General features: G+C 36.8%; 3 protein-coding genes across 5 annotated transcripts; 1 reads left to right on the plus strand and 2 right to left on the minus strand.

Annotated features, from left to right (window-relative positions):
- Window positions 1–8,249: 8,249 nt before the first annotated feature.
- On the minus strand, window positions 8,250–12,431 carry LOC133792772 (F-box/LRR-repeat protein 3-like). The gene is made up of 8 exons (XM_062230711.1): window positions 11,558–12,431; window positions 10,553–10,678; window positions 10,143–10,247; window positions 9,667–10,057; window positions 9,438–9,567; window positions 9,050–9,344; window positions 8,700–8,951; window positions 8,250–8,618 (listed from the first exon to the last, which is right to left on the minus strand). The coding sequence occupies exons 1-8, from the start codon at window positions 12,218–12,220 to the stop codon at window positions 8,559–8,561; spliced, it is 2,022 nt and encodes a 673-aa protein (XP_062086695.1). The 5' UTR covers window positions 12,221–12,431; the 3' UTR covers window positions 8,250–8,558.
- A 1,999-nt stretch (window positions 12,432–14,430) lies between these two features.
- LOC133792774 (U2 small nuclear ribonucleoprotein B'' 2-like) lies at window positions 14,431–18,137 on the minus strand. The gene is made up of 5 exons (XM_062230716.1): window positions 17,863–18,137; window positions 16,907–17,079; window positions 15,492–15,585; window positions 15,307–15,386; window positions 14,431–15,214 (listed from the first exon to the last, which is right to left on the minus strand). Exons 1-5 carry the CDS (start codon window positions 17,933–17,935, stop codon window positions 14,936–14,938), a joined length of 699 nt encoding a protein of 232 aa, XP_062086700.1. The 5' UTR covers window positions 17,936–18,137; the 3' UTR covers window positions 14,431–14,935.
- An 86-nt stretch (window positions 18,138–18,223) lies between these two features.
- On the plus strand, window positions 18,224–23,337 carry LOC133792773 (chaperone protein ClpB3, mitochondrial-like). Of its 3 annotated transcripts, none has more exons than XM_062230713.1 (11): window positions 18,224–18,605; window positions 18,954–19,293; window positions 19,417–19,635; window positions 19,709–19,946; window positions 20,060–20,255; window positions 20,342–20,396; window positions 20,747–20,897; window positions 21,044–21,352; window positions 21,507–21,772; window positions 21,864–22,793; window positions 22,880–23,337. In XM_062230713.1, exons 2-11 carry the CDS (start codon window positions 19,033–19,035, stop codon window positions 23,186–23,188), a joined length of 2,934 nt encoding a protein of 977 aa, XP_062086697.1. In that variant the 5' UTR covers window positions 18,224–18,605; window positions 18,954–19,032; the 3' UTR covers window positions 23,189–23,337. The 3 variants fall into 3 exon arrangements, with proteins under 3 accessions (XP_062086697.1, XP_062086699.1, XP_062086696.1); XM_062230715.1 differs by having other exon boundaries at window positions 18,994–19,293; XM_062230712.1 differs by having other exon boundaries at window positions 18,225–18,605; window positions 19,015–19,293.
- Window positions 23,338–23,556: the final 219 nt, after the last annotated feature.

A 23,556-nucleotide genomic window follows, 5' to 3' on the forward strand; every position in this document is an offset into this window, starting at 1 on the left:
GTCAGGGGAGATGAGATCTTGGGGCGTTGGTGTAACGCCCCAACTTCCTTAATATGGCTTAGTGCCTTGATTAGGGAGTCATGAGGGCAATAATTGAGTTAATTATGTATTTATGTGTTATAAGCATATTATTATGTGAATTGCATTATGATATGATTATGCTCGTGTGTTTAAGTGTAATAAATATGCATGTGGACATTTTTCTTATTAGAAGGGCATTTTTGTAATTTTGACCCGTTGAGGGTATAATTGTAAATATATGTGGTTTATAATTGTGACCACATTATTATGTGGATATATTTGAGTTACCCAGCACGAGGCGATCCTAGTGAGAAAGTTAGTGGAAAAGTCACGATGGGGTAAATACCCGGCTCGGGGTGAGCTTAGGGGAATTTTGGTAATTTGGTAAATTACCGAGACTTAATGAGTAACGGGAGTTAATTTGGTGAGTGCTCGGGGTTTAGTGGATCAAGTGGGAATTCATGGTAATTTGAGATTAATGGGAATTATGCCAAAAAACTAAATTGCCCTTGAGAGTTAACTTTGAGGTTAATTGGGGGCAAGGGGCAATGTGGTCATTTGACCACATGGGTTAGCAAAGTAAGCATCAACCTTTGAGAAGGTGCATTCACGTTTTCCCTCTCTATTCTCACTTGTTGGAACACTTTGGAAGAGCACTCAATGAGACTCTAAGGCTAGGCCAAATTGAATTCTTGAAGGGAATTGAAGGATGATTGAAGCTTGCTGGGGGATTTAGAGCTGCTAAGCTAGGGATTTCAACAAAGTTTCGGATTGGGCCGAGGGAATTAAGGTAACTCTATGGTTCCTTCATTCTTCAATGGTGTTTTGGGTTATTTAGCTTTGATTTCTAGTTTTGAGCTTTATGGTTGTGTTGTGGTGAGATGAGTTAGGTTTAGTGCATCTGAGCATTGTGGGATGTTTTGTGGTTGAAATCCTACTGGAAACACCTGTTTTGGTCGAAATCGGAGTCTGATTTTTATAGGAAATCGTAGAGTTTTCAATTGGGGAAGAGTACTTGTGTTTTGGGTAGTTTTTGAGTTTCTGGTGACCTAGCGCGACCGCGCTAGTGTCCCAGGAAGGATGAAATTGAACTTCGATTTGGGGGCTTGAGTTGAGGGGCGCGACCGCGCCAAGGGTTGGCGCAACTGCGCCAATGCCCTAGAAACCCAAAATTTTCTATGGGTGCGACCGCACCAGGTGCCCCGAAAAGTGGTTTTGTTGAATTTTAAGGGTAAGGCCCGGGGGGTCGGGAATCCGATTTGGGAGCCCACTTGGGGGCTTGGGGGACATTTTTAGCGCCCCATTTTTAGAGTTAGAGTCTTGGTTGGAGCTCGGGATTCGGGGTTGATTCTTGATGAATGTATACTTGTATTGTGACTAGGGTTTCCGCAAGGCTCAGGTCAGGGATATCGCTCGGGGTCATTTCTTTTATCACACAAAGCTCGAGGTAAGAAAACTACATCTGTTGATGTTGTTTTTCGTCAACTTAGAAATGAAGAGCATTAAACACAAAATCAGAAAAATAAAGAGGAAACACGTGATTTTTTACATGGTTCTCAGCAGTTAAAATCTGCCTAGTCTACGAGTCGATGTTATTCAACTATGGAATTCTCTCAAAGCTTTTTTGGAAGCAATTCGGCAGAGCATTCCCAATACCAATTTCAACGTGTCTACAAATGAATTTCTCCAATCTATCTATAGATTGATTTACAGAATATCTGTAACGACCCAAATTCACTAATTAGGCTTAAGGGCCTTGATTAGTGTGCCTGGAGGGCATAATGGGAATTATGTGTGATTTTAATGATTAAGATGCATGACTATGATTTAAAGCATGTTATATGATTATGTGTATTATGTTATGTGATAATTATGCTATGTGATTTGTACCACGTGGGTGTGGTGATATCAATGTGATGCACGTGCCGAGACGGTCCTAGAAAGCTAGGTAATGGTAACTGGTGATTTGGTAACTTGTGTAACTGTTAGTAACCATAGAGAGTAACATGTTTTGTTGGAGAAGTGGTAGAATTGTAATGTTGGTAAAAGGACAAGTGTGCCCTTGAGGTTTAGTTAGGAAAGGGCATTAGTGGAGGGATAAGGTGTTCTTTTGGCAGTGGTTTAGATAAGGTTCAGCTGAAGGAAAATGTAATCACGTATAACACTTTGGAAAATTGATTTATGCTGAATTTGGAGACCTAGAAATAGAGCAAAAGAAAAGTAGAAGAAGGAAGCTGAATTTGAGTTTTGGAAGGAGAATCAAGGGGTTTGAAGTAATCAAAATCAAGCTTAGGCCAAGGTTATTCAGAGGTAAGGATTAGAACTTTGCTTTGTTGAATTTAAGTTTGGATTTTCAGAGATTGAATATGGGAATTCAAGGATAGTTATGGCTGTTTGTGGAAATTCAGCTTGTGGGGTTATAAAGCTTGACTTGGAGCTGGAAGCAAGGAAGCTAGAGGTTGGACTCTTCATCTAAGGTAAGGATTCTGTGTAATTGTAAAGCTTATTTCTGTTATGAATTAGGGAGTTTGAAGTGTGGTTTGGGTTTAGGTTTAAGTTTTTAACTTTCTGGTTTGAGTTACTAAGGCATGGAACTCAAGAGTGAATTTTGGGAATGATTGTGTAATTGAGCTAGGGTATGACGTTTTTAGGTTGTTGTGTGGTCTATTAGGGGTTTTGAGTTGGTTTTGGGGCTTAGGTATGAGTTTGGAATGGTTTGGGTTCGAGAAAAACGTAAAGGAAAACCCAGAAATCTGGGTTCGCGAAGGAGCGCCGCGGCCCTGTTCTTGGGCGCCGCGGCGCGAGGCTGTTTTTGGGCAGAGCAAGCTCTCTGACTTGCTGGGCGCCGCGGCGCTAGGCCAATTTCAGAACATGGGATTTTGCAATTTTGAGCCTTTGCGTCGGGGGTTCGGGGGATGTCTTCGGTGCATTGTTTTAGGGATTTGGGGGATTCCGAGAGTGTGGGATTGGTTCCGGGAAGTAGTTTTGGATTGGTTAGTGACAAAGGATGTTTCATTTGTGTTGTGACTAGGTCCTTGGAGAGGCTCGGGGTAGAGGACCGTGCCCGCGGCTTTGAGGCATCGGAAGCTAGTGAATTGAAAGGTAAGAAACTGCACCCGGTTAAATGTTTGTGATGGGACTAAGTGCTCCCGAGAGTTGTATCGTGTCAATGTTGGTATTACGCCATGGGACATGTAAAAGCGGTCTAAGAGTGTCGTACATGGTTTTAGAGCGCAGAGCGCGGATTGGCCACTGGTAGCCAAGGACAACGGAATAACGGAGGGAGCAGCCTGAGGGCGCTAGCCCTAGTTATCATTTGTGAACTGTTTATGTTATGAATTGATATGCTTAGTATGTGGATTACTTGACTAAACTGATTGATGATATGGCTGAGTTTATATGATGCAATGTGAGATGTTGTCTTGTCTGCTAATTGCTTATGCTCTGCTGTTGTTGTGTTTTCTTGCTGGGCCTTAGCTCACGGGTGCTACGTGGTGCAGGTAAAGGCAAGGGCAAGCTGGACCAAGCCTGAGGTGGGGAGCTCCGAGGTAGAATGTACATGGCCAGCGGTTCAACCGCCACGGTCGAGGAGTGGACTAGGACAGGGATCGCCTAACTGCTCGTTTTGCCTTAGTATGGCCGGATGTTGTATATAAACCTTGTGTCTTTTGTAAACGGTCTTTGAACTTGATATTTTTGGGATCCCATGTAACAGATGATGTTTTTTTTAATGAAAATGTGGCTTTTTGAGACCAAAACGCTTTTAACCCTAGTTCCTTTATAGTTTCAATAACACAATTTTATTTAAATGACTTGATTAGCAAGTCTGGCACTTTATAAACACACAATGTAACAGTCTTGGCTATCCAGGGCGTTACAATATCTCCCTTCACATTTCGGGGAGTTATGATTCAAATATCAAAATAAATACAATTAAATGCGTATAAATATATAATATGCGTATAAATCCCATGACATTCGGGATTTATTAACAGATTACAACAAACCCGTTAGATATACGGATTTTTAAACAGTAACTGCATCCACACTTGGCCATCGATCTCACACATTCGACTTACATATCTTTGAGACTAGCAAATCATCACGAGCATGCTAGCTCGACTTCCCTCGGTCTCATTAAGTATCTTTATCGAGGTCGTCCCCTCCGAGCTTACAATATCCAAGCTCGAACCTTCTTGACTGATGCTAATACAAACAGACTAGGAAAATTAAACAAATGTTGAACCCCTGTCACTGTAACTTCGAGCTTGGCTCGAACCTTCGAGATCATGTGGTTTCGAGCTTACCACCTACGACGTCGTCATTTTAATATTGAACTAGACTCTCAAACTCGATTTTCATTAATGCCGATCTCATGGCCAGTTTGCATACTTCGAGCTTACACTTTACGACCCTAACTTTCGAGACCAAAACTTCCAATCTCAAAATTTGGGTGTAACAACACCCAATACGTGAGATATGTTATCATGGCTTAGCCCGGTTGTTAAATGTAGATTTGGATAGGGCTCGGGCTCGGGCTCGGGCCCCTGTTAATGAGCATGACTATAATTATGCATGTGAATATCTGATTAAGCATACTGGAATGTGTTGTATTTGTTTATATGATGTGTATATTATATGTATGATTATTCCTGATTGGAAAGATTGGCTTACGAGCCATGGTTGGCACTATGCGTGCAGAATGCAGGCCGTTATGGCTAGGCCTCCCTGGGAGTGTATTATGCACTTGTCTGGCTCGGATGCCACTTGAATAAATAAAAGTGCAATATGCACTTGTGTGAATCTATGGTCGCATACTTGTATAATGTGTCTACTGGGTTACAGTTATTACTGCTAAGCATGCTGCTTATATTTTGTTGACTATCTGAATCTGTTTAAGTAAGTTTTCTTGCTGAGCCTTGGCTCACAGGTGCTATGTGATGCAGGTAAGGGTAAGGAGAAGCTTGGCCAGCCATGAGTTGAAGAGCATTAGGGGCGAGGATATACAATTTTCTCGACCGCCACAGTCGAGATATCGCAGAGGGACTAGGGTTTGACCTTGTTTTGCTGCTTAGGTCGGCTTATTTTGTAATCCTTGAGTTGTGAACGATTTTTAAACTTCTATTTTGGGATCCCATGTAAAGACTAAAACTTTTAATGGAAATGTTTATTCCTTTGACCAAATTTTTTTATACCCGAGCTATTAGTTACTTAAACACATGTTTTAGTCCAAATGACTCGTTTGACGAGCCCAACACTATTTTAAGCACACATTGTAACAATCATTGATTAGTAGGACGTTATAGTTGGGCTGTGACTAGCGGTGAAGGAGATCTCAAAGATGGGTTGGTGCTTGGATTCAACGTGGCTCTCCCTTGTTTGTGTTGTGATTTTTTTAGTTTTATTTTGGGTTTTTTTATTCTAGTTTAGTGACTTTAATTTTGCTAATAATTGTATTTTTTACCTACAGTCTATCGGCCTCATTAGTGGGGTCTGATACCCATTTGGCGGTACTTTATTGCGCCCGTCTAGTAGATCTAATCAGTGTGTTTATGCAGGACAAATCTCGGATAAATCTGAATCATCTTCAGATCTCGCTCAAGAGTTTTTTCATGTGTTTATTAATCCTCTCTTTTGTGTTCTATTGGTGTGATGCGTAGGTGTCCACAAGAGAGTTGGATTGTTGTTATATTTCCAATAATGATGTTTTGATTGTCATTAGGTCTTTACTTATTATTGGGGTTGACAATTCTTTGATGTTGGACATTGTAAACGACTCAATAATAGTTAGCCTATGTTGGTCATTTGAAATTTCTTTGTAAGCATTTCAACCTGTCATATACTCTATTGGATAAATCCTATTAATGAAATTTCCTATTACTTCAAAAAAATTTATAATAATTTAAAATTTTTGACGAGCAATTAAGCACTTATAGACAATAAATAAAGAAAAGAAAGAACAATGATATTTTAAGTGGTTCAGTAGTTAAATCTACCTATGTCCACGTGTCACTTTTATTATGTAATCTGCGTTAAAGCTTTGAAAGCAATTCACAAAGCTTTGAGTACACATTTGTGCGTAGGAAATAAATAACTAAATACAGGGTATTTATAGATCCTGTTTACAGAATATTCTTCCCTTAATTTTAAAGAAGTTACAATATTTCTCATTTGAATTTGAAATACAACAAAATATATTAAAATACAATTAAATATATTAATTAAATAAACATTTCTTAAAAATAAGGTTGTTTACACACTGTTTCAACTAAGCCCATAATTGTAGGGATTTATAACCGCACACACGTTGCTGTTCCAACACATTTTTAAGCATGCATGATGTTTCGAGCTCATCATAATGTTAACATCGCCTTATCCTCGTTAGTCTTTCGAGACTATCATTACCTTTGCCTTCGAGTTCACGATGCATGCTCGAGTGCCAGTGATGTGGCATCTTAAAGTGATTAACTATCTGCATAAGTAATCATGCAGAATACCCTTTGTATATTTGATCTCCACACTTGCGAGTCTACATTTCGAGACTGCTTTTTATATCTCGAAATTTAAGGTATAACAAAAATTATATAAAGGAAGACTATGCATTTCTTCACGTGCACTATCATAGTTTTACAGCAATATATAATATTAGATAAGAAATTTTATAAATAATAAATTATAAAAATGGGAATTTTTTAATTGATATAATTTACTTGATGAAAATTTAAAAGATATGTGCATTTTCTTAAAAAAAAAAAAAGACGTGTATGAAATTTTAGAATTTAAATTATTTTTGGCCAGTTTATTTTGAAAAAATATGTGAAAAAAAAGAAGATGGTGCCAATATATAATAATATGAAATAAAATCATTAAAAATTAAAAGAATGATAAAAATGAAAAAAAATTGAATATTTAAATATCATTGGAATTATAAAAGATTTTAACTATAATTTAAATCAACAGTGATGCACCAATAATCATAACTTCAAAATGGCCTAATAAAATGAGTTGTAATTCAACATTTACTCCTTTTGGAATTTTGTGTAAATATAATATTGGGTTGGAGAGCCTAATACTCAATGGCCCCGCGAAAATACGTCTGATTTTTTTTTTTGAGTTTTTATGAAAATGGTGATACAATAGTATACGTACTATAATATATTGGGTGAAAAATTCGAGGTATCTAGTCATTTTTTTTAAATGACATAACATTAAATTTAAATGTGAATAAGGACATCCATTATAATTTCTCAAATAAATTATATGTGGTGTGTCTACCTACCTATCTATCTACTTTGTTCTTCCATAAATTTTTCAATATAACTATATAACGTAAATAGTATTTTTTTTTGGGCATAGTATGACTAAAAAACAAAGGTTATTATTTGAGCATATAATGAAGATCCAAAAAAAAAAAAAAAAAGAATTTGAACAGCCTTGTTGACTTCCCACTATTTTAAGGTTTTGAACATCATTTTTATTTCTCAGTTATGTGAAAGCTCTTAATTTTTTTTTTATCTATGAGTATCTCTAATAGAGTATAAAATTTGTGATACAATACTATCTTTTAACAATTTTGTAAAAATTATTTCTCTAATAGTGTGCTAAAATTGTGTCAAATTTAACATATATTATTAAAGTTGTACCAAGTTTAATACAAGATATATCATAAGTTAAATTTATTACAACAATAAATATATATTTTCTATTTATAATATTATCATTAAATATTAACCAGAAACTTTAACATACTTTTTTTAATTATAATATTATTATTAATTATTTTTAAAAATATTTATTAATGATGGTTACTTTTTATATCAAATTGCATCTTAAAATGTTATTATAGCTAAATATAATATTAGTTTATTTTTATGCCAAATTTGTCATTTTTCTAAAATCATGCATTAGAGATTGTTTAATAGAAGTGAGCTAGTGGCTTAAGGACCTTAATGACTTTGTGATAATGTGTTTAGAGTAACTTAAACGAAGAAAATGGCAATTGAGGAACCAACTTTTAAGTCACTTCTTCTTGCAATAGTCAATTATAATATTAAAAATTTCTTTTTCTTCAACGCTGGCTTCATTATTTCAAAACTTGACCATCTTCGATGTTATTCTATTTAAACGATATATGAAGGATAAATTCCTTGTACTCCACTCTTAATGTTCTAGTTCTTCAGAATCATGTCAACTGATGTGATATAAAAATATTTCAACAGTTGACTGACTAACCTAAAAGGAATATAATATTAGCAAAAAATAAAAAACATAAAGGGAGCACCACAGCCATCTGACTGATGGGGTCTCATCGTTTTCTCAACTAAATAAATTTAAGTAAAGTGGCCAAAATATTAGGCCGCAAAGACTATCTCTTGCTTGTTTTATTGACCATATTTCAAGTCAAATGCATCATAAGGTAATGATCAAAAAGCAATTTCTGTACTCAAGTAAAGCAGACACACGAGCAAAATGTGCCTCAATATGCACACAGGTGCATACTAATCTGACCCAACACAATCTCTGGTTTCCTATATAAACTAAGAAGCTTCAGATGGCCTTCCCAAGTGGAGCTGCCATCCCTTAGGATCTATTTCCTCCTGGGAAACATGCATAACATATGATTTAGTCTTTTGTCAAAAAGATTTTGGCAGTAGTATAAGATTAAAGAAAATAAGTACCTGAAATGCTTTGTTACGCCAATGAAACACGCAGCCACGGGACTCCATGTACTTGAAGATGTATTGAGGAAGTAATGGTTTAAAGGATGAATGAAGTTTCACCTTTGTTAAGCCTCCGCATGTTAAGAGAGCGGCAGCAAGGCCATTTGGAGTCAATCCAGACAAATGCAGGATTGTCATATTTCTGAGCCGGTTGATCCTGGTAACTGATAATAGGCCAGCGTCTGTGACCGAACAGTACGACAAGTTGATCTGTAACATGACCAAATGAACCCCTCTTCTTAGTTTGAGAATAGCTCAATTGAATTTTGTAGACAATATATTACGAGGGGAAATGAAGAAGCATTTACCTGTTGGAGGTTCTGTGAAAATTTACCGACTGGGTGCATTGCATTATCATTGATGTTGAAGCACTTCTTTATGTCCAGCACCACCAGTTGCCTGCATTCCATGGCAATGGCTGATAGACCGACTGAGGAGATGTGAGGACATCCTCTAATCTCAAGCACTTTCAGACTTGAACATTTCGAAAAGGATATCAAGGATTTGTCTGTGATTTTGCTGTTATAAGCAATATTAATCATCTCTAGAGCAGGGCAGCCATGGCCGATTGCTTCAATGCCCCTGTCAGTAACTCCCGCGCATCTATGAATACCATTAGAGAAACAAAACTTGTTTCATTTTTCAAGACATGACAAAAATGTTGCCTTTTCCTAAGAATTTTGTTAAGAAGCAAACCTGTAAAGATCAAGCTCTTTGAGTTTTGAACAACCCCTCCCAACATGGATCAGTCCCTCATCAGTCATGTTTAAGCAGATTCCAAGCTTTAGACTCTGAAGTTTAGAACATCTTGAGATGGCCTTCAAACCTGCCAAATAAAAATATTAAGACAAGCACTGTGAATCATTTAAAGAACAAGAAATTTCAAATTTTTACACAGGAATGTTGAGATTCATTTCTTTCATACCTTCATTGTCTATCTCATTATCCGTAACATCGAGTTCCTCCAACATTTGGCAATGTTTAATCAAAACAAAGGCTTCTTTCGGAACCTGGCTGCAAGACTCCATTCTTAGGGAGGTAAGGGAAGTACATGAATTTGTTATGCCTTCAATGGAGGCACGAGTTATCTTTCGGCAGCAAGTGATGTCTAGCTTTCTCAACTCTTTATGTCTTTCTGCTAGGAAGCAGAGACACTCATCAGTAAGTCCCGAGCACTTACTGAAGCTGAGTTCAACTAGAGAGGCATTCCACTTTGCTATAGAATTTACCCCAGAACATGTAACCAAGCAACCATCTAGTTTAATTGATCGCAAACTGGAAAATTGACTGAGGCATTTCGCTAGATCAGCGGTGACCTGAACCACGATGAATGTCTTAATGAGCCAACGAAGAATTAATTAATTATGCAAATGAAAAAAAGTGAAACGGTATCAGGCTTACAGAAGGGCCATTTGCTAAGATAAGCTGCTCTAAAGAATTAGCGCCATTAGTAAGAGAAGATAAACCAACGTAACTGAGACTCTGACAGTTTGACATATTAATCATCTGTAGAAGAAGAAATTCAAAAAACTTTCAAGATTAAAATTATTAATGGGGAAATGAACAAGTTTAAGTGAGTTGTCTGAATGTGGTTCTTGTTTACAAGCATAACAAAAGAAATGGTAACTTTAAAATGGTTACAAACAACCCTAAATACGGTGGACATTTCAAAACTTTACAATTTAATTGCCTTTTTAAGTTGGTATATTCACATACATAATATAACTCCATCACAATTATGACTTGCTAAAACTAAATGTCATGTGAGAAAATCTCAACTCTCAAGTAATGGCATTATGGAGAAAATGTACCTTTATTGACTTGCAAGTATGGTTGAGTGTTGAAAGACCATTATCATCAATCCCATGACAGCCTTCAAGAATCAAATCCTCCAAATGTTGCAGTTGCAGGATATGTGAAAGGCATTTTTCAGTAATCTGCAGTACAAAAGTAAAGGTAAATATTATGGTTGAAAAGACTACTTGACATAAAGATATAACTGCAAACACATACATTACATGTACACCAACATTAAGTATAGAACAGAATATATAATCTTATAGGATGTCACTTCTCTGATTCAGGAATTTTTCTTTTTATTTTTAGCACGATTTGGATCCTGAGAAATTTTCCAAGTACAAAGGAAAAAATCATAACTCTCAGAAATAAAATCTGCAAAAGCTTTCACTTAAGACCATTGATGTAGATGGATAAGTTCATCATTGGAAACTTCTTTTTTTTGGACCCACAATCCATTAGCCGATACACTATTCCATCCACTATCTATAAACAGGCCAACGACTTAAGAAAAGTAAGCACATGCCATCATATACATATTCCACAAAAGTGGATAACTGTTTTATAATCCAAGCTACGACTATCCTTAGCTATTCATTATATGAAACAAACCATTGATAAAACTCATATTAAGAATCTGATGCTCACAGCTACAACCTCAGACGACAAACAAAACAAATTCCATAAAGCTCCACCAATGTCTAAAAGAAAAATCGTGGAGTACAAATGGACCGTCCACTAACACTTGGAAAAAAAAATATAAACAATAACCTAAAGTCCAAAAGCATATTGAAATTGGAATGGAATTATCTAAACACTAGCTCAAATTTCATGACACCCCAAATGATAAAAAACACAGAACTCAAATCTCAATCTTGCTTGCACCAAAAGAATACATAGTAGGAAAAAACATAGTTATGAAGATACTAACCAATCTAGCACAATCGCCAAACTATTAAACCAAATTATTCACATTATTCTTAGCTACCAAACAAAGATAAATATATTAAAAAAGTTACCGGTAAGTAAGAGAGATCCAAACTCTGAATTTCTTTGCACTTCATAGCTATCAAACCAACCCCCAAATCAGTAATCTTTAAGCACCATCTAAGAGAAAGGGTCTTTAGCTTTTTACACCCAACAGCTATACACCCAATCCCAATATCCGTAATCGATTTACACCTCGCCAGCCGGAGAGTCTCCAGGTTCCGGGCTTCTGCTATGACCTTGGCGGCCGAATCAGTGAGTTCAGTCCCGTTCGACAAATCGATTTCGACCAATCCCGAACAGTTATTGACCAGAGCCAACAACCCAACGCTGGTAAATGCTCTAGACCGGGAAAGATTGATGGAGCGCAGGGTGGATTTCCACGCCACCGAAACGGCGCTGAGATTGTTGTCGTCGACGAGGGAGCAGAGCGAGAGGTCGAGGTGGGAAATCGAAGGGTAGCGGTGAAAGGTTCTTGGGAGGAGGTCGGAGCGGAGTGGCTTCAGTGCTCTGCGATGACGAGACTCGATGAAGTAGAAGGACTTGCAGACGGAGGAGAACGATCTTTTGGAAAAAGGGTCGCCGAGTAGGCGGTCGAGAATGGCGAATATGATCTCTTCGATGAAAATATCAAAAGGGTTCGTCATGTTTGGACTGGGTTCACTGTTTTCGTTGTCGTTTTTGGGCTTTTTCATCTGTGATGGGAAAAATATAGGGGTTGTTTCTTTAGAGAAAGGTCAAAACATGGGGAATGGAGTGATGGGTTGACTCGATGTGTTGAAGAGATATAGGTTTCGAAGTTTCGGAGGTGTATGGTTCAACTGCAAAAGTAGTTGGCTTAGCTGAGAGAAGAAGAGAAGAGTTCGTTTGTTTGTACCACAGAAAGATTAAGAAGTGAGCAAGGAGAAGGAGGAGTTTAATTACGAAGATGGCCTTCCTGGGTTTATCTTTATCTTTCTAGTATTTATTTTATTGATTGGAATTACTAAATTGCCCCATTTCAAGGTTTCTTTATTTTCTATTCTAAAGTTTTATTTTCTCTTTGTAACATCTAATTTCAATCATTTATATTTTGTAATTAGACGTTTATTTTAGAAAAAATTACAAAAAAAAAATATTGTATTCAATATAAGTGGAATAAGTTGTAAGTTAATAACGAAAACTACTAATTCATTATAGATCTTGTGTTATTTTGGTAATTTTCATCTGTAAAAAATTTATTTATACATTGTAATTAACTTTTCATCGATTAACATGTTTCTTTTCAACAAAATGAGACACTTGATCAGTAAAACCAAAATTTGTGATATTATCGGAAAGAAAAATAATAAATAGATTTGAGTAAGAACTTTAAAGTTGAAGGAGGGTAGTTACGTAATTTGAGTGATAAAAAGAAAAGAAGAAGAGGGTAAAATTGGTATAAAAGAGAAGAGGAGGTACTATATGCTTTGCTTTGCTAATAGAGGTGAGGAATAGGAAATGTTTTAGCAAGGGTGGGAGTGGGAATTGGATCTCATCTGTTTCTCTTCTTATACGGGGGAAGTACCATTTGAGGAAGGACAGATCCAAGTGCACATGGTACGGTTTCATCATTTTTTATCATAAAAAATACTACTACGTGTCGTACATGCAGGACACTCTTCACGCTCTTCCCACCGCGTCAGCCCCACTCTCCAATTCATTTTCAACACGTGTCGTTTGCTTCACAGTGCTACGCACGTCATCTCGAACAGCTCCCGCTGCTCTTTCTCCGAATTGGAGTGGTTGCACGGTGTAGTGTACCTCCAAAATGTGACAGGAGGGCCAACTATGTAAATCCACGTGTAATTCCATTTTTTTCTTATGCTGAGTTGGCAGAACTTGTCTTTTTTGGTTTGGCTAGTTTTTTTTAAGTCAAGGTCTACTCGTGTACGGATAGAGTTAACGTGGTGGAGCCATTTTGTGACGAGGATAGGCCATATACTACGTCGTACCAATATTAAAAAAGCCATACAAAAATATTGATGCTATTTTTTTTTTATAAGGTCAAATGAAAGTGTCATCACATAGATGTAAAAGACTTTTTTTTGTACGTTCTTTCCAAACGTATTAATTTGGATTCAAAACTTTATTAAATGTTTCAAAGTCCACGGAAATATTTTACATGAATAAATTTAGTGGAAGCATGAGAAACCAACGTTATATTAAAGTACTGTCATTGAATATGAATAGTTGTAATCAACCTCGAATATATAATATTTATAGATTAAATTTTGCAAACAAGTTACGAATATTTGACTGACTACAGAATCAGACAACAAGAAAACAAGTGGGGAAGCTAACAAAGAAAGTGGGTTTAGTTTTAGTTTTAGTCCACTATGACCCAAATTTGCTCCAAAAGATTACTCTTCTTGGCCTTTCTTTTCGATTGGCTTTTATTCTTTCACTTTCCAATTATTGAATTCCAGCCGATATTCATCAGCCCAAAATGGTACAGATTTAACTCATGTTTCACTTTCTTTTTTTTTTTTTTTTTTTTTTTTGCAAACATGAGTTTTGTACCGAAACTGCATTAACTGATAACACAACTTTCAACTACTTTTTTCCCCCCAAAGTGAAACAATGAGTGTCCCAAGCATTACTCTTAGAATGTTTGGTAGAAATGAATGGAAATTGAAATGGAATAATAAATGATATTCCTTAATTTGCTTTGCATTTTAAATCTCTTGGTAATAGCTTTTCTTCAATAACTAAATTTTCATTTCACTGTCGCAGTACCAATGGAAAGAGATTCCATTACTAGAATAAGCCTAAAATTTAAATTAAGATGATTACTTTGCCCCTTCTCTTTCTTCCCCAAATTAAGAAGTATGCATACTATTCTATTCCCACACCACAACACACCACACCACACCAAACCAAATAATTCTGATTTCAATCAATGTTCATTCCATATATAAACAAAACATCATAATATCATTCCCATTATTACTGTTCTTTAATTCTATTACAGTTCCCATTCCATTCTGATAAACCAAACACCACCATAAAATAATTTGTCCAGAGCATTATGAAACTTGAATGAGGAAATGATGCTTTTTAGCCACCAAGATATGCTTCAATCTAGTCACATAGTATAGCAATTAACATAAATATGTAATGAGGAAAAAAAAAATACTTGGACTGTTTAAACAATCAGTTGATCAGATGAAACAAATATACTACATTGCTATCTTTTAACCTTAAACCGCAACATAGCATTCTTTCATTTCCTCTTTGCATCCTATTGGTTTCCCACTTTCATTGGATAAAGTTTTAGTGAAATTTCTAGAAGATCTCCTCGACTACAGCATTAGTAAAACACTTCAACTATTCATCTTCCTGAAAAATGGACTCACTCACATAAAACTTGATCTGGCGGAAAAAACCAGTTACTTCTTTGCAAAGGTAATGGCCATTGGGTTCTGAGGAGTAATTTTGAAGCCTTGAAGAGCTTGCATAGCCATGGATGACTGAACATCATCTTCAAATTCTACAAACGCAATACCTGGCTTTGCTTCAATCATTCGAACTTCCCTAAATCCTGGGTACTGTTGGAAGAGCAGTTCCAGCATCATACTGGTGGTTTCATGGGGCAAATTCTCTATGAACAGTATATTATTTGGAGCTGCAGCTTCTTGTGCACTTGTATTTCCTTGGCGGAATGGAGCCTATACATAAGACAGGTTCACAAATTAGAATTCTGGGCCACAAATTCTAATTTTAATACACTAAACATAAGATAAATATTGGTGAAACTTACTGTTGTAGCCCCATTTTCAGCTCTTGTGCCATTAGGCACAGCAGATGGTGGTGCATCCTCTGCACGTCGCTTCCTTTCAGCTGGAAAACATAAATTTACATTTACTTGATAAAATTCGGAAATTTATGATATTGATATCGATATAGTATATTTGAGTATATCATAATCCACAAAAAGCCTTGTACCTTTTTCGTCTTGCTTCTTTTTCTTTTCTCTGGGAACAAAGCTTCCTTCTGCTTTAGCAATACAATCTGACTTTGTCTTTGCATATTGAATTCGCTGAACCAAATCACAGTAAGTAAATAGACCATTTTATTTAGGAAATATTATCGTGTGAAACAACAAAATTATCATTTACAAACATTAATTTCGCTGTAAAGATTTCCAAATGAAATCTGAACCCCCTACTGTAATTCCCACTTAGAAGAGTTGTATGGGTGACAGAAAATAATATTATCTACTCAGCTACTACAGCAGGAATGTATTCACTGCTTCTTTCAGATCTCCCTTCCTTCTATAATTTTTGGCTCTAACTATTTCAAAGAGCCTCTTCATATATTTCTTAATTAATATAGTCACAACAGAAAGAACAGATCTAAGTATAAGCACGAGACTTCCAAATGTAGAGTACTGTCTGATAGGCCACCCATAAATTCCACATATGCACGTAGGAGGAGTGAGAGCATGCTGGGTTCTCTCACTGGTGAAGGGTCGAGGGTGTTTTAGTCATTTTGTTCTGACTTTAGTAAGTGTGCGCTGTATTGGCTGAGGTAGTTACACCTTGGAATTGTTGAGGGAAGGGGGTTTTATGTTTTGCGTGTGTAGGGAGGTAGGCAATTTTTATCAGTCATTTTGTGAGCTTCGGCTCTAGGGAGAGTTTCCAAAGTCTCTTGAACTCCCTGGAACCCAATTGTACAGGTGCTATAGTAAATAATATAGAAACCTTTCCTCCATTTCCATTCTGGTGTTCTATTTCATCCAGTTTTTCATTGTTATTTGTCTCTGTGTCACTAATTGATAAGCAAGGACATATCATATTGGTATCAGTGCCCTTGCCAAAGCTCACAAAATCACTAATACAAATTGCCAACCTCCTTACAAACACAAAACATACTATATATACCACACCACAACAATCCCAATGTGTAACTACTACCGCCAATACAGCACAACACAATAACTAAAATCAGAACAAAATAACTACAACCCTTCACCAGTGAGAGAACCCAGCAATCTCTCACTAATTCCTTTTCCTCCGTGCATCCGTGAAACGTATGGGAGGCCTATCACTGACTATATAAAACTCATGTACATTGAAAAGCCCTCATGTCTCAACTTCAATCTTAAAATACAACAAAAGCTTTTCCAAACACATTTTCCAATCTCAGCAGGAACGAGCTGTCACACATAATTCCTGAAAACATAAATTTTTTTGCTTTTATTTTTAATACAAACAACATGCACAAGACACACGAGGTAGCTAGAATCTGATGCAAGAACAGTATGACAACGACATTCTAATCAACATACACCATAGACCCCATACAACCATGTACACAACATATACAAAAAGATACCAGCAAAGATTACCAAGACTCACCATAGGTTTATCATAAAATGGAAAGTTCTGCATCTGCCGCACGGCATTACTTGCAGCTGGCACTTCACTAAATGCAATCCAAGCTTGTCCTCGAAGCCTTGGTGTCTTCAAGGCCACAACGTCCAAAATTCTTCCATATTGAGAGAATAACGCATAAAGGGATCTCTTAAGTTCTGCAAATGGGAAGGTAATGGTGGCAGAAAATAAAAACATAATTAAAAAAATGATGTGCAACGTCACATAATTCGAAACACCATAAGTTCATCATAAAGAAAATAAACTAGTCCACATAGCCTTCAACTTATCCGTAACAGAATAAGTGTATGTTTCAAAACTAATAAACATAGCAGACACCGAGTTCTCAAATTTAAGCTTTCCTACGTCATATCTACTCCTACTATCAACATTATCTCCACTCACATTCACATCCTGCCAGTTCAAAAAGTGCCCAAATTCATAGTAATCTCTAATAAGAGTTTCAACTTCCAAACCAAGAATCCCTATTCTCAACCGTTGAAAAAGGGACCCAGATAAGTAAATTTAGAGCTCAATTTATACTATAAAAACAGAACTCTTAAATAAACACACCCAATCAAAGACTTCAAAAACACGCGCAGCACAATTATTTTCATTATTCCTCAAACTTCAACTACCTGAACAAAGTCCCAGTAACTTATATCATCTCATATCCATTGTAATCAACCTCATTTGCTTCAAATTGAACACATCCTCTATCAGAGTGCTAAAATAATCAACTTTCAAAACAACAATGTAATGACACTGAAAAAGAAAAAAGGAAAAGAAAAGAAACAGCTAGAAACTCAGACAACCAAAAACCATACAGCACTACGTTTCATGACCCAGAAAAAAACACTGCCCAGCTTCGAATAGAGGAAGAAGTAGAGATTGAAGAAAATTTCTCGGTAGGCAAACAAAGAATTAGAAGTAAATAATACCTTCTTTCTTGACCTTCTCATTGAGATTCTTAAGGTATATTGTTTGATTAGGAGGTATATCCCCGGAGAGCATGGTTGCTTGCCTAAGTCCTTCCCTGTGGTCTAGCAGAGAGAGAGGGAGAGAGATTGGAGGGAAATGGGGGGCCGGATCGGACTGAGCCCTAGACAATGGAAAGCGATGAATTCTTCGGACTGTCAGGCGAATTATCCTTTTGTTATTATTGGGTAATTAGACCAGCCCTACTAGCAAGGCCCAAGCTCAAAGCCAACCTGGGCCTCAAATAAAAATCGAAACTTGACAAAACTAAACTATACAGTACACGAGGTCTGGGGTTCGACTCGCATCTCCGTACTTTTATTGGTCTCTTTTGATCGACGACATGACGTTTCAAAAATGCAACGGCAATTTTTTTTTTAACAAAGAATAATCAAGAAAGTGGTAGAGAGTCCAGAACTCAGGCAGCGAAACCATTTTTTTCTTCTACAACATTCTATTTTATACATATAGCCTCTTCCCCAAGCTTCTTCCTGTTCCTAATTAGAGTTCAGACCACGGCGTCTTCACCCCTTTTCTCTCACAGCTCACCACTCGACGTCAACGGACTCTCTCTCTCACTTACATTTAGTCTTTCTCAAGCTCAGCCTCTCACTCACTCTACCGGTCTCCCCTGTGAGTTTATGTGACTCTCTCGCCCCTTAGCCTTACACACACTGTCGAGTTCCGTGTCAACTTGGGTCTACAGGTATTATTTTCAACAGGAATTTATTACTTTGAAAGAATGGTTCTCTATTGCTTAATATGGTCGCAAAGTCCAATTTTTTTTTTTTTTTTACTGGAATCGATAATTGTGGGATTTGATTATTTAAGAAGATTGATTAACCTTTTAATTTTGGCTATAATAAAATATATTTATGGAATGCCTTTCTCTCTGATGCTCAATTCTTTGCTTGGATTGCTTGTTAGATGATAGTTTGCTTTAGTTTAAGATTTTCAAGACTTTCTATAGAAAGTGGGTTTTGGATTTTATTTTACACCGTATAAGAAGTATCGTATCTACATTATTGTATTTACATTGATTAGTACCGTGCAGTAACCATTACCAACCATTTATCTCTCTGATAACGAAAAAGTAAGAAAATCCTGAATTATAGGCGCTGTTGATCGTCGAGATGGCAATGAGGAAAGCCACAAGGCTCGCCCAGTCGGCTCTGTTAACCATTAATGGAAGAAACTCTCATTTACAGTCTCGTACAATAGTCACTTGTGCCCGCCCACTCCGTGCTTCCATCACTTTTCTTCATCGGACTCGTATTGCCGATTTAATCTTCGCCAATAAGAACGACGTAGTTTTTGGCCAGCTATCGTCAGTCAACTTCACTCGCAAGTTTCGCTCTTCTGCTCCGTCTTTCTATTCTTCAACTACTTCCCAGGTTTCAAAATTTAGTGTGTTTATGTAATATGGCATTAGAGGAAATTTGTTGTTTGGTTGAATCTTGTATTAGAAATGGTACAAATTTGATGATTTTTTTTTTGTGATATTGAAAATTGTCCAGATTAGTCAAAATGAGTTCACTGAAATGGCGTGGGAAGGCATTGTGGGTGCGGTTGATGCTGCAAGAGTCAGCAAGCAGCAGGTGATTGAAACGGAGCACTTAATGAAAGCCCTTTTGGAGCAAAAAGATGGTTTGGCTAGGAGAATTCTCACAAAGGCAGGACTCGATAACACTTCGGTTCTTCAAGCTACAGATAATTTTATATCTAAACAACCTAAGGTATGGTGGGCATTCTGATTGAACATGTTTACTGGTTTTGTAGTGTAGGAACGTCATGTATCTTGTTTGGCAGGTAACAGGGGACACTAGTGGCCCCATTATAGGCTCAAACCTAGGCTCCCTATTGGACAATGCTCGGAAGTGTAAGAAAGAAATGGGGGACGATTTTGTTTCAGTGGAGCATCTTTTGTTGGGTTTTCAATCAGATAAGAGATTTGGGCAGCAATTATTTAAGAACCTTCAACTTAGTGAGAAGGATTTGAAAGATGCTATAAAGGTTGTTCGTGGAAGTCAGCGGGTTACTGATCAAAGTATGAAATTACCTTTTGTACGTTTTTTATATTTTATTTTGTAAGTGATTCAGTTGTTAGATTTTAAACTTTCATTTAAGTTTGTTCTTAATATGCCTTTTTGATACGTATAGACCCTGAAGGAAAATATGAGGCATTGGAAAAATATGGAAGTGACTTGACTGAGCTTGCAAGGCGTGGAAAACTTGATCCTGTTATAGGTCGAGATGATGAAATAAGGAGGTGCATTCAGATTTTATCTAGGAGAACGAAAAATAATCCTGTAATTATTGGGGAGCCTGGTGTAGGGAAGACTGCAATTGCTGAAGGGTATGTTCTTTATTTTACCTAGAATATTTGAATTTCTACATATTTATATAGAAACACACTTTAACTCTCTTGTCCTTTATTTTCAGATTAGCTCAACGAATTGTGCGGGGAGATGTTCCAGAACCATTGTTGAATCGAAAGGTACTAAGTAAATTATTGTTGTTATGTTTTTTTTAAATTCATACTTAGTAAATTAATTTTTAGTTATGTTGGTTATTCTGAAATCAAGTAGATAATTAAGGCCATCTTCTTTTCTATACTTTTGCTTTCTCTTTTACTTTTTCAGACTTTTACATTTCCAAGACTATTAGATTAGTATGTATATTTGTTATAGTTGCTGGTTCATCTGACATTGTTTTAAAGCTTTATCTATGTTTGTCTAAGACTTGATTTTGGTTTATGGTTAAGCTCTAAGTTCGGAGTATTTATGTGTAGTTTACTTTGTTAAAATTTGTATATAAGGGATCCGCATTTCATCTTGTACTATGCAGTTGATCTCTCTAGACATGGGTTCATTGCTTGCTGGTGCCAAGTTTCGAGGGGATTTTGAGGAAAGGTTGAAAGCTGTTCTTAAAGAAGTTACTTCTTCCAATGGCCAAATTATATTGTTCATCGACGAGATTCATACAGTTGTTGGTGCAGGTATGTGCCCAATTAGGTGAACTGGTGGGGAACCTCCAATCCTTTTTTATTTATTCTTGATGCCTATAATGTGTTGAATGTGTCATGCCATTATTACAAGCAATATATCATTATATTGATATAAAATACTTCTTGACACTTTTTAGGGGCTACTGGTGGTGCAATGGATGCTGGGAACTTGTTAAAACCAATGCTTGGACGAGGAGAGCTCCGATGTATTGGAGCAACCACCTTGAATGAGTACAGAAAATACATTGAGAAGGACCCTGCACTGGAACGTAGGTTTCAACAAGTTTTTTGTGACCAGCCATCTGTTGAAGACACAATATCAATTCTTCGTGGATTGCGTGAGCGTTATGAGCTGCATCATGGTGTCAAAATTTCAGACAGCGCACTTGTTTCGGCTGCTGTGCTTGCAGACAGATATATAACTGAACGATTTTTGCCAGATAAAGGTAATTTCTAGCTTGGCTATTCAATGGTAGAATTGTTGAAAAAAACTTTCAACTTTTCATGAAAATTAAATTGATATGTTCGATATCTGTATGATTTTCATTTTTTTCTAATATACACTCAGCCATATCTATTTATTCAATTGTTCATTTTCAGCCATTGACCTCGTTGATGAAGCTGCTGCAAAGCTGAAAATGGAGATTACTTCCAAACCTACAGAGTTGGATGAGATAGATAGGGCTGTGTTAAAGTTGGAGATGGAGAAGTTGTCTCTAAAAAATGACACTGATAAAGCGTCCAAAGAAAGGCTAAGTAAGTTAGAAAATGATCTAGCATTGCTTAAACAAAACCAGAAAGAGTTAACTGAACAATGGGATCGTGAGAAGGTGCTTATGACTCGAATAAGATCAATTAAAGAGGAGGTAATATCAGAAGTTGATGTGAAAATTTATCTTTCGATGACCCTTGGGATGTTTTATTTGAATTTGGATTTATTTGTAAGCTTTTTTGTAGATTGATAGAGTTAATTTGGAGATGGAGGCTGCTGAGCGTGAATATGACTTAAGTCGTGCTGCTGAGCTCAAATATGGAACGCTGATTTCTCTTCAGCGCCAATTAGAAGAGGCTGAGAGGAACCTTTCTGATTTTCAGAAGTCAGGGCAATCTTTGCTTCGAGAAGAGGTCACCGATCTTGATATTGCTGAAATTGTTAGTAAATGGACTGGTATACCCTTGTCAAACCTTCAACAATCAGAAAGAGAAAAGCTAATTTCGTTAGAAGAGGTTCTTCACAAAAGAGTTGTTGGTCAAGACATGGCAGTGAAATCAGTGGCTGATGCAATCCGGCGATCAAGGGCGGGGTTGTCTGACCCCAACCGACCAATTGCAAGCTTCATGTTCATGGGACCAACAGGTGTTGGAAAAACAGAGCTTGCAAAGACTTTAGCTGGTTACCTCTTCAACACAGAAAATGCTCTTGTCAGAATTGATATGAGTGAGTACATGGAAAAGCATGCAGTTTCACGCTTGGTTGGGGCACCACCAGGCTACGTGGGCTACGAAGAAGGGGGGCAGCTTACAGAAGTGGTTCGACGAAGACCGTATTCTGTGGTACTCTTTGACGAAATAGAGAAAGCTCACCATGATGTCTTCAACATTTTGCTACAACTATTGGATGACGGAAGAATAACTGATTCTCAAGGAAGAACTGTGAGCTTCACAAATTCTGTTGTCATAATGACCTCTAACATAGGTTCCCACTTCATACTCGATACTCTACGTAACACACAAGATAGCAAAGAGGCAGTTTATGACATAATGAAGAAACAAGTCGTTGAGTTAGCGAGACAAACTTTCCGACCGGAATTCATTAATCGAATAGATGAGTACATTGTCTTCCAGCCTTTGGATTCCAAAGAAATTAGCAAAATCGTGGAGATACAGGTAATTCTTTCCCAGTTTAAAATTGTTTGATTCTTTTTCTTTTTTCAATGGCAAATGTCTTAACTTGTGTTGTTGGTGTGTATCAGATAAACCGTTTGAAGGAGAGGTTGAAACAGAGGAAAATAGAGCTTCATTACACAAATGAAGCTGTTGAGCTTCTGGGAACGCTGGGATTTGATCCCAACTTCGGAGCAAGGCCAGTAAAGCGAGTGATTCAGCAGCTGGTGGAGAATGAAATTGCAATGGGAGTTCTAAGAGGTGATTTTAAAGAAGAAGACGCTGTCATTGTTGATGTTGATGCATCTGCATCAGCCAAAAGCCTTCCTCCCCAAAGTAGATTGCGCATCAAGAAATTGGAGACTACTTCTGTAGATGTTTTGGTTGCCAATGACTGAGTAGTTTAAAGATGTGGTGTTGTAAATAACTGAGAACAGCGAAGAATGATTTTCTTAAGCACTAGTTCGAATGTTAGAAAATCCAATCCTCGTATGTTTTTCTTTTTTGTTTGTTAATATGTGTTGGAAAAAAAAACATTTTTACTTGAGGTAAGCGTTAACAGTTTCTTTTTTTTTTAATAAAAGAAGTTTTAACTGTCTTTGGTTCATTATATAAATAATTTTGTTTATTTGTTCATAACGTTATCAATTTGATTTCTAATTCAAAGTAATTGGACAAATAATCCCCTCCCCATAGTCAAATTAGTATGTTGTATTTTTTTTAGTAAGTTGTGATTATTTTTACGTATTATAAAGATAATTTTACT

Source organism: Humulus lupulus, chromosome 7 (assembly GCF_963169125.1).
Source record: "Humulus lupulus chromosome 7, drHumLupu1.1, whole genome shotgun sequence".
NCBI classification, from domain to species: Eukaryota; Viridiplantae; Streptophyta; class Magnoliopsida; order Rosales; family Cannabaceae; genus Humulus; species Humulus lupulus.